The 13,466-nt window shown below is 35.4% G+C and overlaps 1 protein-coding gene across 4 annotated transcripts in view; it reads right to left on the reverse strand.

Annotated features, from left to right (window-relative positions):
- The window catches only part of RBM23 (RNA binding motif protein 23), a 32,497-nt gene extending 23,498 nt beyond the window's left edge, over positions 1–8,999 (reverse strand). For 2 of the 4 annotated variants that reach the window (XM_085044421.1, XM_085044423.1), the window contains exons 1-6: positions 8,850–8,999; positions 7,759–7,869; positions 5,144–5,218; positions 4,788–4,835; positions 1,990–2,036; positions 942–989 (exon numbers count right to left, since the gene is read on the reverse strand). In XM_085044421.1, coding sequence (XP_084900547.1) covers positions 942–989; positions 1,990–2,036; positions 4,788–4,835; positions 5,144–5,218; positions 7,759–7,794 — 254 coding nt within the window. In that variant the 5' untranslated portion in view covers positions 7,795–7,869; positions 8,850–8,999. Of the gene's footprint in view, positions 1–941; positions 993–1,989; positions 2,037–4,787; positions 4,836–5,143; positions 5,219–7,758; positions 7,870–8,849 lie in introns of all 4 variants that reach the window. The other 2 variants (XM_085044419.1, XM_085044420.1) reach the window with 1 other exon arrangement.
- Between the last annotated feature and the right edge of the window lie 4,467 nt (positions 9,000–13,466).

Here is a 13,466-nt window from a genome sequence, read left to right on the forward strand (position 1 = left end):
TCAGCCCAAAATCTCAAGATTTCAACCCAAATTCTAAGAAATCCCCAAATTTAAGCCCAAAATCCCCAAATTTCAGCCCAAAATCCCCAAATTTCAGCCCAAATTAGCGGCTGCGGCGCTCCCTGTCACGGCTGGAAAAAGCAAAACTCCCAAAATTTGACCCAAAATTTGGAAATTTCGACCCAAAATTTGTCAGATTCAAAAAAAACCCAAAAAAAATTGGACAAAGTAGCAAAAAATGGCAAAAATTTGGGTGAAATTTGGTCAATTTTGGCCCAAAATGCACAAATTTCAGACAAAAATCCAGAAAAATCCCAAAATTTCAGCCCAAAATCTGGAAATTTGAGCCCAAAATCCCAAGAAATCCCGAAATTTTGCCCCAAAACATGAAAATTTCAACCCAAAATCTCCAAATTTCAGTCCAAAATTCCAGGATTTCAACCAAAATCCCAAATAATCCTAAAATTTTAGTCCAAAATCCCCAAATTTCACCCAAAATCCCCAAATTTTCAGCCCAAAATCTAAGGATTTCCACCCAAAATCCAAAAAAATCCCCAAATTTCAGCCAAAAATCCCCCAAAAATCCCCAAATTTCACCCAAAATTCCCCTAAAAATTCCCCAAATCCCCAAAATTCCTCCAAAATTCCCCAAAATTCCCTCAAAAATCCTCAAATTTCCCCAAATTTGCCCCAAAATTCCCCCAAAAAGCTCCCAAAATCCACCAAAATCCCCGAAATTCCCCAAATTTCCCAAAATCCCCCAAAAATTCCCCAAATTTCCCCCAAAATCCCCAAATCTCCCCAAAATTCCTCAAAAATTCCCCAAAATTCCTCCAAAATTCCCCAAAATATCCTCAAATTTCCCCAAAATTCCCCCAAAAAGCTCCCAAAATCCACCAAAATTCCCAAAATTCCCCAAATTTTCCCCAAATTTCTCTCACCTGTGTCTGTGCTCGCGGCTCCTGCTGCGACTTCGCTTCTTCCTGCTGCTGCTGTTTGGGGAGAAAAACCAAAAATTTGGGAAAATTTGGGAAAAATTCGGGAGAAAAACCCAAAATTTGGGAGAATTCGGGGAGAAAAACCCAAAGTTTGGGGAAATTTGGGAAAAATCTGGGAGAAAAACTCAAAATTTGGGGAAAAAACCAAGAAGTTTGGGGAGAAAAACCCAAAATTTAAGAAAATTTGGGAGAAAACCCCAAAATTTGGGAAATTTTGGGAAAAATTTGGGAGAAAACCCCAAAATTTGGGGAGAAAAACTCAAAATTTGTCAAGATAAACCCCAAATTTGGGAAAATTTGGGAAAAATTCGGGAGGAAAACCCAAAGTTTGGGGAGAAACACCAAAAAATTGGGAAAATTTGGGCAAAAACCCTGAAATTTGGGGTAATTTGGGGAGAAAACCCCAAAATTTGGGAGAATTTGGGAAGAAAACCCCAAAATTTGAGAGAACCCAAAATTTCCCAAAATTCCCAAAAATCCCTGAAATTTCTCCAAGAATTCCCAAAATTCATGTAAAATTCCCAAAATTTATCCAATTCACCCCAAATTCCCAAAAAAATTGCCAAAATTCCCAAAAAACCCCAAAATTTCCCCCAAAAAATTCTCAAAAAACCCCAAAATTCAAAAAAAATTCACAAAATTCCCCAAAATTCACCCAAAATTTACCCAAAATTCCCCAAAACATTCCCAAAAACTCCCAAAAAACTCCAAAATTCCCCCAAAATTCCCAAAAAATTCCCCTAAAACCCCCAAAATTCCCAAATTTTCCCAAAAATTCCCAAAATTCCCCTAAAAAATTCCCAAAACTTCCAAAAATTTGTTTAAAATTAAAAAAAAAATCCAAAAAAATTCCCAAAATTCCCAAAAAAACCCCCAAAACAATCCCCAAATTCCCCAAAAGTATCCCAAAATTTAAAAAAAAATCCTAAAATTCCCCCCAAAATTCCCAAAAAATTCCCGAAATTCCCAAAAAATTCCGGAATTTCCTCACCTGCTGCTGCTCTCCTTCTTGGGCTCCTTGGCTTCCTCCTGGCTTGGCTTTGGGGAAAAAAATGGGAATTTTGGGTCAAAATTTGGGAATTTTGGGTCGAAATTTGGGAATTTTGGGGATTTTTGGGATGAAATTTGGGGATTTTTGGAGGAATTTTTGGGACTTTGGGGAATTTTGGGGATTTTTAAAGGGATTTTTTGGAATTTTGAAGCAAAATTTTGGGATTTTTGGAGGAAATTTAGGGATTTTGGGGAATTTTGGGGAGAAATTTTGGGATTTTGGAAGGAATTTTTGGGATTTTGGGGAAAATTCTGGGATTTTTGGAAGAGTTTTTGGGATTTTTGGTGGAAATTTTGGGATTTTGGGGAATTTTGGGGAGAAATTTTGGGATTTTGGAAGGAATTTTTGGGATTTTGGGGAAAATTCTGGGATTTTTGGAAGAGTTTTTGGGATTTTTGGTGGAAATTTTGGGATTTTGGGGAATTTTGGGGAGAAATTTTGGGATTTTGGAAGGAATTTTTGGGATTTTGGGGAAAATTCTGGGATTTTTGGAAGAGTTTTTGGGATTTTTGGTGGAAATTTTGGGATTTTGGGGAATTTTGAGGCAAAATTTTGGGATTTTTGAAGGAATTTTGGGGATTTTGGTGAAAATTTCGATGTTTGGGTGAATTTTGGGATGAAATTTTGGGATTTTTGGAAGAATTTTTGGGATTTCTTAAAGGAATTTCTGGGATTTTTTTAAAAGGAATTTTTGGGTAAAATTTTGGGATTTTGAGGAATTTTGGGGAGAAATTTTGGGATTTTGAGGTGAAATTCTGGGATTTTCGAAGGAATTTTTGGGATCTTTGGTGAAAATGTTTGGATTTTGGGAATTTTGGGGAGAAATTTTGGGATTTTTAAAGGAATTTTGGGCTTTTTGGTGAAAGTTTTGGGATTTTGGGGAACTTTGGGGTGAAATTTTGGGCTTTTTTTGAGACATTCACGGAAAAATCAGCAAAATTTAAAAAAAAAATCCCAATAATTCCTGGAAATCTTCCAAAAATTTTCAAAATTCCAAAGGAAAATTCCCAAAAATTCCCCAAAAAATCCCAAAAAATCGAGGAAAATCCAAAAGAATTCCAGAAAATTTCCTGAAATTCCCAGAAAATCCCTAAAATTCTGAGAAAATAAAACAAATTCCCAGAAAATCCTCAAAATTGCAGGAAAATTCCCAAAATTCCCCCCAAATATTCCAAAAAATTTCTGGAAAAATCCCCAAAATATTCCCAGAAAAATCCCCAAAATTCCAGGAAATTTTTTTTTTTTAAATTCCTGGAAAATTCCCAGAAAGTCCCAAAAACCCCCCAAAATTTCCCCAAAATCCAGGAAATTTCCCCAAATTCCCAGAAAATTCCCCAAAATTTCTGGAAAAATCCAAAAAAAATCGAAGAAAATCCAAAAAAATTCCAGAAAATTTCCCAAAATTCCTCCAAAATTCCCAGAAAATTCCCAGAAAATCCCTAAAATTCTGAGGAAATAAAAAGAAATTCCCAGAAAATCCCAAAAATTGCAGGGAAATTCCCAAAATTCCCAGAAAATTCAAAAAAAGAAAAATCCTGGAAAATTCTGAGAAAATTAACAAAAATTACAAAGAAAAATGTCCAAAAATTTCTCCAAAATTCCCAAAAATTCCTCAAAAATTCCCAAAAATTCCTCAAAAATTCCCAAAAATTCGCAGAAAACCAAAAAAATTCCAGGAAAATTCCCAAAATTCCCAGAAAAATAAAAAACAATCCACAAAAAAATTCCAAAATTCCTGGAAAATTCCCAAAAATTCAGTGAAAAATCCCCAAAATTAAAAAAAAAAATTTCCCAGAAAATCCCAAAATTTGAAAAAAAATTCCCAAATATTCCCCAAAATTCCCAAAGTCCAAAAAAGTCCCAAAAATTCCCAAAATTCCAGGAAAATTTCCCAAAAAATCCTGGAAAATCCCACAAAAAATTCCCAGAAAATCCACAAAAATTCAAAAAAAATTCCCAGAAAATCCCAAAAATCCCCAAAAATTTCCCAAAATTCCCAGAAAATTGCCAAAAATTTCTGGAAAAATCCCCAAAATATTCCCAAAAAAAATTTAAAAAAAAAATCCCCCAAAATTCCTAAGGAAAATTCCCAAAAATTAAAAAAAAAAAAAAACCCTCAAAAAATCTGAGAAAATCCAAAATAATTCCAGAAAATTTCCCAAAATTCCCAGAAAATTTTTTAAGAATTCCTAGAAAATCCCTAAAATTGCAGGAAAATTCCCAAAATTCCAAAGGAAAATTCCCAAAAAGTCCCAAAAATTCCCAAAATTCCAGGAAAAATCCCAAAAATTCCAGGAAAAATCCCTAATATGTAAAAAAAAAATCCCAGAAAATCCACAAAAATTCCCAAAAATTCCTGGAAAAGTCTCAAAATTTTTTAAAAAGTCCCAAAATTCCCAAGGAAAATTCCCAAAAAGTCCCAAAAAAATCCCCAAAAAGTCCCAAAAAATTCCAGCAAAATTCAAAATAAATCCCAAAAATTCCTGGAAAATCCATAAAAATTCCAGGAAAATTCCCAAAATTCCAAAGGAAAATCCAAAAAAATTCCCAGAAAATTCCCAAAATTCCCAGAAAATCCTCAAAAAAAATCCTGGAAAATCCCAAAAAATTCCCCAAAAAATTCCCAAAATTCCCCAAAAATGAAAAAAATTCCTGGAAAATCCCAAAAATTCCCCAAAAAAATTCCCAAAATTTCCCAAAAAATTCCCAAAATTCCCAGAAAATTCCCAAAATCCCACCTGGGGCTGAGGAGGATCCGGTTGACTCTTGGAAGGTCCTGGTTGAGCCTAAAAAAAACCAAAATTTTGGAAAAATTTAGGGAAAAAAAGTCAAAAATTTCCTAAAATTTGGGAAAATGAAACCAAAAATCCCCAAAGTTCCCCAAAATCCCCCGAAAAATTCCCAAAATTCCCGAAAAAATTCCCAAAAATCCCAAAATTCTGAAAATAATTCCCAAAATTCCCCCCAAAAAATCCCAAAATTTGCCAAAAAATCCCCAAAATCCACCAGAAAAATCCCCAAAATTCCTGAAAAATTCCCAAAAATCCCCAGAATTCCCGAAACAATTCCCAAAATTCCCGAATTCCTCACTCACCTCCTCCTTTTTGTAAGGAGCTTCCAGCATTGCCTCGATGACAATGTCGAAATCGTCTGACGTCATTGCCTCGGACTGCCAGGGGAGAGAAAATTCCAGAAAAATCATCCCAAATTTACCCCAAACATTCCCAAAAAATCCCCCAAAAATCCCCAGAAAATCCCCAGAAAATTTCCCAAAAAAAAAAAAAAAATCCCCCAAAAAATCCCCCAAAAAATAAAAAAAGATCCTGAAAAATTCCCCAAAAAAAGTCCCCAAAAATTCCCAGAAAGTTCCAGAAAAATCATCCCAAAGATTCCCAAAATATTCCCCAAAAAAGCCCCAAAAATTCCCAAAAAATTCCCAGAAAATTTCAAAAGAAAAAAAAAATTCCTCCAAAAAATCCAGAAAAATCCTCCAAAAAATCCCCCAAAAAATAAAAAAAGGTCCTGAAAAATTCCCCAAAAAAAGTCCCCAAAAATTCCCAGAAAGTTCCAGAAAAATTCCCAGAAAGTTCCAGAAAAATCATCCCAAAGATTCCCAAAAAATCCCCCAAAAATTCCCAGAAAATTCCCAGAAAATTTCCCAAAAAAAAAAAAAAATCCCCCAAAACATCTTGAAAAATCCCCCAAAAAATTCCCCAAAATAAAAAAAGATCCTGAAAAATTCAAAAAAAGTCCCCAAAATTCCCAGAAAGTTCCAGAAAAATCATCCCAAATTTACCCCAAAGATTCCCTAAAAATCCCCCAAAAATTCCCAGAAAATTCCCAGAAAATTTCCCAAAAAAAAAAAATCCCCGAAAAAATCCTGAAAAATCCCCCAAAAAATCCCCCAAAAAATAAAAAAAGGTCCTGAAAAATTCCCCAAAAAAAGTCCCCAAAAATTCCCAGAAAGTTCCAGAAAAATCATCCCAAATTTACCCCAAAGATTCCCAAAAAAAGCCCCAAAAATTCCCAAAAAATTCCCAGAAAATTTCCCAAAAAAAAAAAAAAATCCCCCAAAAAAATCCTGAAAAATCCCCCAAAAAATCCCCCAAAAAATAAAAAAAGGTCCTGAAAAATTCCCCAAAAAAAGTCCCCAAAAAATCCCCCAAAAAAATCCCAGAAAGTTCCAGAAAAATCATCCCAAAGAGTCCCAAAATATTCCCCAAAAAAGCCCCAAAAATTCCCCAGAAAGTTCCCCAAAAAATTCTCGGAAATTTACCCCAAAGATTCCCAAAAAATAAAAAAAAAATCCCAAAAAATCCCCCAAAAATTTTTAAAAAATAAATAAAAAAATCCCCCCAAAATTCAAAAAAAATTCCCCCAAAAATTCCCAAAAAATTCCTGGAAAGTTCCAGAAAAATCACCCAAAAAATTCACCCCAAAGATTCCCAAAAAATCCCCCAAAAATTCCCAAAAAAATCCCAAAAAAATCCCCCAAAAAATTCCCAGAAAGTTCCCAAAAAATCCCCTAAAAATTCCTAAAAATATTCCCAAAAAATCCCCAAAAGTTCCCAGAGAAATCCCAAAAAAATTCCAAAAATCAAAAAAAATCCCCAAAAAATCCCCGAAAACCTTCAAAAAATCCCCAAAAATCCAAACAATTCCCCAAAAAATCTCAAAAAAAAATCCCAAAAAATCCCCAAAATTCACCCAAAAAATCCCCAAAAAAACCCCCCAAAAATAAAAAAAAAAATTTCCCAAAAATTCTCCAAAAAAATCCCAAAATATCCCCCAAAAATCCCAAAAGATCTCCAAAAAAAATCCCCAAAATTCCCCAAAAAATAAAAAAAAAATTTTAAAAAATCCCTAAAAATCAAAAAAATCTAAGAAAATTCCAAAAAAAAAATCCAAAAAAATCCCCAAAAATCCCCAAAAAATTCCTCACAAAAAATCCCCAAAAATATCCCCATAAATCCCCAAAATTCCCCAAAAAATCCCCAAAATTCCCTAAAAATTCAAAAATAAAATTTTTTAAAAATCCCAAAAAATCCCCCCAAAAAATCCAAAAAATTCCCCAAAATCCCCAAAAATTCCCAAAATAATTTGGTTTTCCTCCCACCTCCATCCCAGCAGGAATCTCCCAAAAAATTCCCCCAAAACTCCCAAAATCCAAAAAAAATTCCTCCAAAAAATCCCAAAAATTTTGCAAAAAATTCCTGAAAATTATCCTGAAAAATTCCCAAAAAATCCCTGAAAAAATCCCCCAAAATTCCTAAAAAAATTCCAAAAAAATCTCCCAAAAAATCTCAAAAATTCCAAAATATCCCTAAAAATCCAAAAAAAATCCCAAAAAAAATCCCCAACAAAATAAAAAAAAATTCCCAAAAAATCCCCCAAAAATCTCCAAAAAAATCCCCAAAATTCACCAAAAATTCCAAAAAAATTTAAAAAATCCCCAAAATTCACCAAAAATAAAAAAAAATCCCCAAAAAATCCCCAAAAAATCCCCAAAAAAAGCCCCAAAAAATTGTGAAAAAATCGTGAAAAATTCACAAAACATTTTTTAAAAATCCCCAAAAATCTCCAAAAAAATCCCCAAAATTCCCAAAAATCCCCCAAAAAATCCCAAAAAAATCCCAAAAAATTCCCAAAAATCCCAAAAATTCCCAAAATCCCAAAATTCCCCAAAATAATTTGGTTTTTCTCACTCACCGGGTCAGGAATCTCCTTCCCTCCTCCCACCTCCATCCCGGCGGGAATTTCCTCCTTTTCCTCTCCTTGTTTTTTGGGGGGAAAAACCCCCTGGATTGGCGGGAAATCCTCCTGCGGTGACGTCATAACAGTGACGTCATCGCTAACGAACGATGACGTCATCGCGCGCCAAGCCACGCCCCCAAATTCCCCTTTTTTTTTGGTGGTTTTTTAGCATTTTTTTGCCTTTTTTTGCCCAATTTTCACCCAAATTTCACCAAATTTTTCCCAAATTCTCACCTGAGGTCATTTTTGGGTCATTTTGGGTCAATTTGGGCCATTTTGGGGTCATTTTGAGTCATTTTTGGGTCACTTTTGTACCAATTTGAGTAATTTTTGGCTCATTTTGAGTAATTTTGGGCCAATTTGGGTCATTTTTGGGTCATTTTTGTACCAATTGGAGTCATTTTTGGATCATTTTGGGTCATTTTTGGGTCACTTTGGGTCAATTTGGGTCATTTTTGGGTCAATTTGAGCCATTTTTGGGCCATTTCGGATCAATCTGGGTCATTTTGAGGGAATTTGAGTCATTTTTGGGTCAATTTGGGTCAACTTGGGTCATTTTCGGTCATTTTTGGGTCATTTTTGAGTCATTTTCAGTATCAATTTGACTCATTTTAGTATCAATTTGGTCATTTTTGGGTCGTTTCGAGTCATTTTTGGGTCAATTTGAGTCATTTCGAGTCATTTTGGGGTCATTTGAAGTCATTTTTGGGTCAATTTGAGTCATTTCGAGTCACTTCTGGGTGAATTTGGGTCATTTTTGGGTCAATTTGGGTCATTTTCGGGTCATTTTTGGGGTGAATTTGACTCCTTTCTGGGATCAATTTAACCCATCGAGGCCTCCCGCCGTGACGTCACCACGCGCAGTGACGTCACCGCGCCCAAGCCACGCCCCCTCCCTCAGCCCCTCAGCGCCCCCTAGCGGCTCCGCCTCCCCTCCCCCCCCAGCCTTTTCCCCTCAGCCTCCCGATCCTCCCCTCCCCTCCCCCCCCCGCCGCCCCGATCGCGACAGCGCCGCGCTGACGTCATGTCGCGACCCTGCGGCTCACCGGGGCGGCGGCGGGGCGGCGGGAAGGGCCGAGGAAAGGGCGGAAAGCGGCGGCGGAAAGCGGCGGCGGGCCGGCGATGGCGGCGGCCAAGATGGCGGCGAGCTCCAGAAGCTTCCCCCTTCCTCCTCCTCCTCAGGGCGGCCGGCTCCGCCCTCCCTCCTCTCCCATTGGCTGCTCCCATCCCATCCCGCTCTCCCATTGGCGGAGCGCCGTGTCAATCATATCACACCGACGCTGATTGGTTAAAAGGGTTCTATGTCCCGGCGGTGGTGATTGGAGGATGAAAGCCGCGCGCTGATTGGCCGAGGTGAAAAGGGAAAATGGCGCCGCCCATGGCGTCGCCATGGCAACGCGGCCTAGCGCGGCCTGCCGAGCCTGCGCTGGAGTAGGGAAGGAAAATAAACCCAAAAAAAACCCCAAAATGGGATTTTTCTGAGGTAAAAAAAACCTCAAATTGGGTTTAAAAAACACCAAAATGGGTTTAAAACCCGCGGAGGGGGACGAGGAGGGAAATTTAGGGGTTTAAAGCCGGTAGGTGATTCTGGGGGGGAAATAGAGCTAAAAATGAGCCAAAATTGGCTAAAAGTTAAAATCCAAACCTCATTTTCCCCATTTTTCCTCATTTTTTCCTCCATTTCCCCCTTTTTTGCTATTTTTTTTACATTTTTTCCTCCTTTTTTCCCCATTTTTCCCTCCCAGTCCCTCCCAGTATAAACCAGTAACCCCAAACCTCATTTTTCCACCTTTTTTCCCCATTTTTTCCACTTTTTTCCCATTTTTCCCCATTTTCCCCCATTTTTTCCCATTTGTCCCCTTTTCTCCCCATTTTCCCCATTTTTTCCACATTTTTCCCAATTTTTCCCACATTTTTTCCCAATTTTCCACTTTTTTCCCCATTTTTTCTCCATTTTTCTCTGATTTTTCCAATTTTCCCTATTTCCCCCCATGTTTCCAATTTCTCCAAATTTTCCCCCTTTTTTCCTAATTTTTCCCCATTTTTTCCATTTTTTCCATTTTCCCCAATTTCTCCATTTTCCCCATTTTTTCCCCATTTTTCCAAATTTTTTAAATTTTTCCCAATTTTCCTATTTTGCCCAAATTTCTCCTTATTTTTTCCCAATTTTCCCTCATATTTTCATATTTTTTCATCCTTTTTTCCCATTTCCCCCCATTTTTTCCCGATTTTTTCCCAATTTTTTTCATTTTTTGCCATATTTTCCCCAATTTTCCCCAATTTTCCCTATTTTCCCAAATTTCCCCATATTTTCCCAATTTTTTATTCATTTTCCCCCAATTGTTTCCCAATTTTTACTTCCTTTATTCCCATTTTTCCCATTTTTCCCCATTTTTCCCAATTTCTCTAATTTTTTCCCAATTCTCCAATTTCCCCATTTTCCCATTTTCCCAATTTCCACAATTTTCCCATTTTTCCCAATTTTCCCCATTTTTTATTCCTTTTTCCCCATTTTTACTTTATTCCCAATTTCCCCATTTTTCCCCATTTTCCCCCATTTTTTCCCATTTGTTATTCATTTTTCCCAATTTTTCTCCAATTTCTTCCCAATTTTTTGTTCCTTTATTCCCAATTTTCTCCATTTTCCCAATTTTCCCCATTTCCCCCCATTTTTTATTCATTTTTCCCAATTTTCCCCATTTTTCCATTTTTCCCCTTTTTCCCTAATTTTCCATAATTTTTCCCAATTTCCCATTTTGCCCCAATTTTCCCATTTTTTCCCAATTTCCCTATTTTTCTCAATTTTCCCATTTTCCCAAATTTTCTCTCCTTTTTTCCCATTTTCCCCATTTTCCCCCAATTTCCCATTTTTTCCCTATTTTTTCCTTTTTCCCCATTTTTTCCCAATTTCTCAATTTTCGAAATTTCCCCATTTTCTCCCATTTTCTCCAATTTCCCCATTTTCCCATTTTTCCCATTCTTCCCATTTTTCCATTTTCTCCCATTTTCCCCAATTTCCCCAATTTCCTTTTTCCCAATTTCTCCCCATCATTTATTAATTTTTCCCAATTTTTACTTTATTCCCAATTTCCCCATTTTTCACATTTTCCCCTAATTTCCCCATTTTCCCCCAATTATTCCAAATTTTCCTAATTTCCCATTTTTCCCCATTTTCCCCAATTTCCCTATTTTTCCCATTTTTCTTCCAATTTTCCCAATTTCCCATTTTTCCCCATTTCCCCATTTTCCCCCCATTTTTTGCCATTTTTTATTCATTTTTCCCAATTTTTCCCCAATTTTTTTCCAATTTTTACTTCCTTTGTTCCCATTTTTTCCCCATTTTTCTCACTTTTCCCAATTTTTCCCATTTCTCCCCCATTTTCCCCATTTTTTCCCAATTTCCACCAATTATTCCCATTTTTCCCAATTTCCCATTTTCCCCAATTTTCTCCCTTTTTTTTCCTTTATTCACAATTTCCCCAATTTTTCCCATTTTTCCCAATTTTTTCCATTTTTCCCAATTTTTCCCAATTTTCTCCATTTTTCCCCATTTTTCCCCAATTTCTCATTTTTTCCCAATTTCCCCATTTTTCCCCATTTTTCCCAATTTCCACCGATTATTCCCATTTTTCCCAATTTTTCCCAATTTTCTCCCAATTTCCCCAATTTCCCATTTTTTCCCATTTTCCCTATTTTTCTCAATTTCCCCATTTTTTCCCATTTTTCCCCATTTTTCCCCATTTTCCATTTTTCCCATTTTGCCGTATTTTCCCCATTTTTCCCATTTTTCCCATTTTTCCCAATTTTTCCCCATTTTTTAATTAATTTTTCTCAATTTTTAGTTTATTCCCATTTTCCCCATTTTCCCCCATTTTCCCCAATTTCCCCAATTTTCCCATTTTCCCCATTTTTCCCAATTTTTCCCATTTTTCCCAATTTCCCCATTTTTCCCCAATTTTATTAATTTTTCCCATTTTTCCCCATTTTTCCCAATTTCCCATTTTCCCATTTTCCCCAATTTCCCCATTTTTAAATTAATTTTTCTCAATTTTTAGTTTATTCCCATTTTCCCCATTTTCCCCCATTATTCCCAATTTCCACATTTTTCTCATTTTCCCCATTTTTCCCCATTTTTCCCAATTTTCCCATTTTTCCCCAATTTTATTAATTTTTCCCATTTTTCCCCATTTTTCCCCATTTTTCCACATTTTCCCCATTTTATTCCTTTTTCCCAATTTTTTCCCAATTTTCCCCATTTTTTCCCAATTTCCCATTTTCCCATTTTTTCCCATTTTCCCCAATTTCCCCATTTTTCCCATTTTTCCCATTTTCCCCATTTTTCCCCATTTTTTAATTAATTTTTCTCAATTTTTAGTTTATTCCCATTTTCCCCATTTTTCCCCATTTTCCCCATTTTCCCCCATTTTTCCCCAATTTTATTAATTTTTCCCATTTTTCCCCAATTTTCCCATTTTTCCCCAATTTTATTAGTTTTTCCCATTTTTCCCCAATTTTCCCATTTTTCCCCAATTTTGCCTTTATTCCCAATTTCCCATTTTCCCCATTTTTCCCAATTTCCCCCACAAACCAATCAACTCCTCATTAATTTCTCTCCTTTATTAATTACACTTAATTAATTAGTGATGATTAATTCCTCCCCTCGCCCCTCCCCCATCCCGACCCGCGGGAACATTTTGGGGATTTTGGGGTTAATTTTGCTGGGAGGAGTTTTCCCCAAATTCCCACAATTTACCCCAAAAAAAAAAAAAAAAAATTAAAATTCCCGAAAAAAATTCCCCCCAAAAAAAATCCCAAAAAATGAGAAAAATGAAAAAAAAAAAGAAAATGAGAAAAAAAGAAAAAAATGAGAAAAAAAATGAAAAAAAAATTGGGGAAAAAAAGGGAAAAATTTGGGGAAAAAAAGGGAAAAAATTTGGAGGAAAAAAGGGAAAAATTGAGGGAAAAATGGGAATTAAAAATTCCGGAAAAATGGGAAAATATTGGGGAAAATGAGAAAAAGTGGAAAAGAAGATTTTGGAATAAAAGGGAAAAAATGTGGAAAAAAAGGAAAAAATTCTGAAAAAAAAAAGGGAAAAAATTTTCCCCAAAAAGGAAAACAAATTTGGAAAAAAAATGAAAATTTGGGGAAAAAGGAAAAAAAATTTTGGAAAATGGGAAAAAAATTCCCCCAAAAAAAAAAAAAGAGAAAAAGAAAAAGAAGGAAAACGTTTGGGGAAAAAAGGAAAAAAATTTCCTCAGAAAGGAAAAAGAAATTTGGTAAAAAAAAAGGAAAAATTTTGGAAAAAAGGAAAAAATTGGAAAAAAATGGAAAACAATTTGGGAAAAAAAGGAAAAATTTCCGCGAAAAAAGAACAAAAAATCTGGAAAAAAAAAAAAAAAAGAAAAAAAATTAAGAAAATAAGGAAGAAAAAAATCAGAAAAAAAAAATATTTGAGAGAAAAATTTGGGGGAAAAAAGCGAAAAAAAAAAATGGAAAAAAAATCCAGAAAAAGAAAAAGAAAAAATTAAGAAAAAAGGAAAAAAAAATTCAGAGAAATTTTGGGGAAAAAAGAGAAAAAAAAGGGAAAAAAAAATCCAGAAATAAAACAGAAAAAATTAGGAAAAAAAGAAAAACAATTCAGAGAAAATTTAGGGATAAAAGT

The sequence above is a fragment of the Lichenostomus cassidix genome, unplaced genomic scaffold (assembly GCF_008360975.1).
Source record: "Lichenostomus cassidix isolate B80296 unplaced genomic scaffold, HeHo_3.0 HiC_scaffold_36, whole genome shotgun sequence".
Lineage (NCBI taxonomy): Eukaryota > Metazoa > Chordata > Aves > Passeriformes > Meliphagidae > Lichenostomus > Lichenostomus cassidix.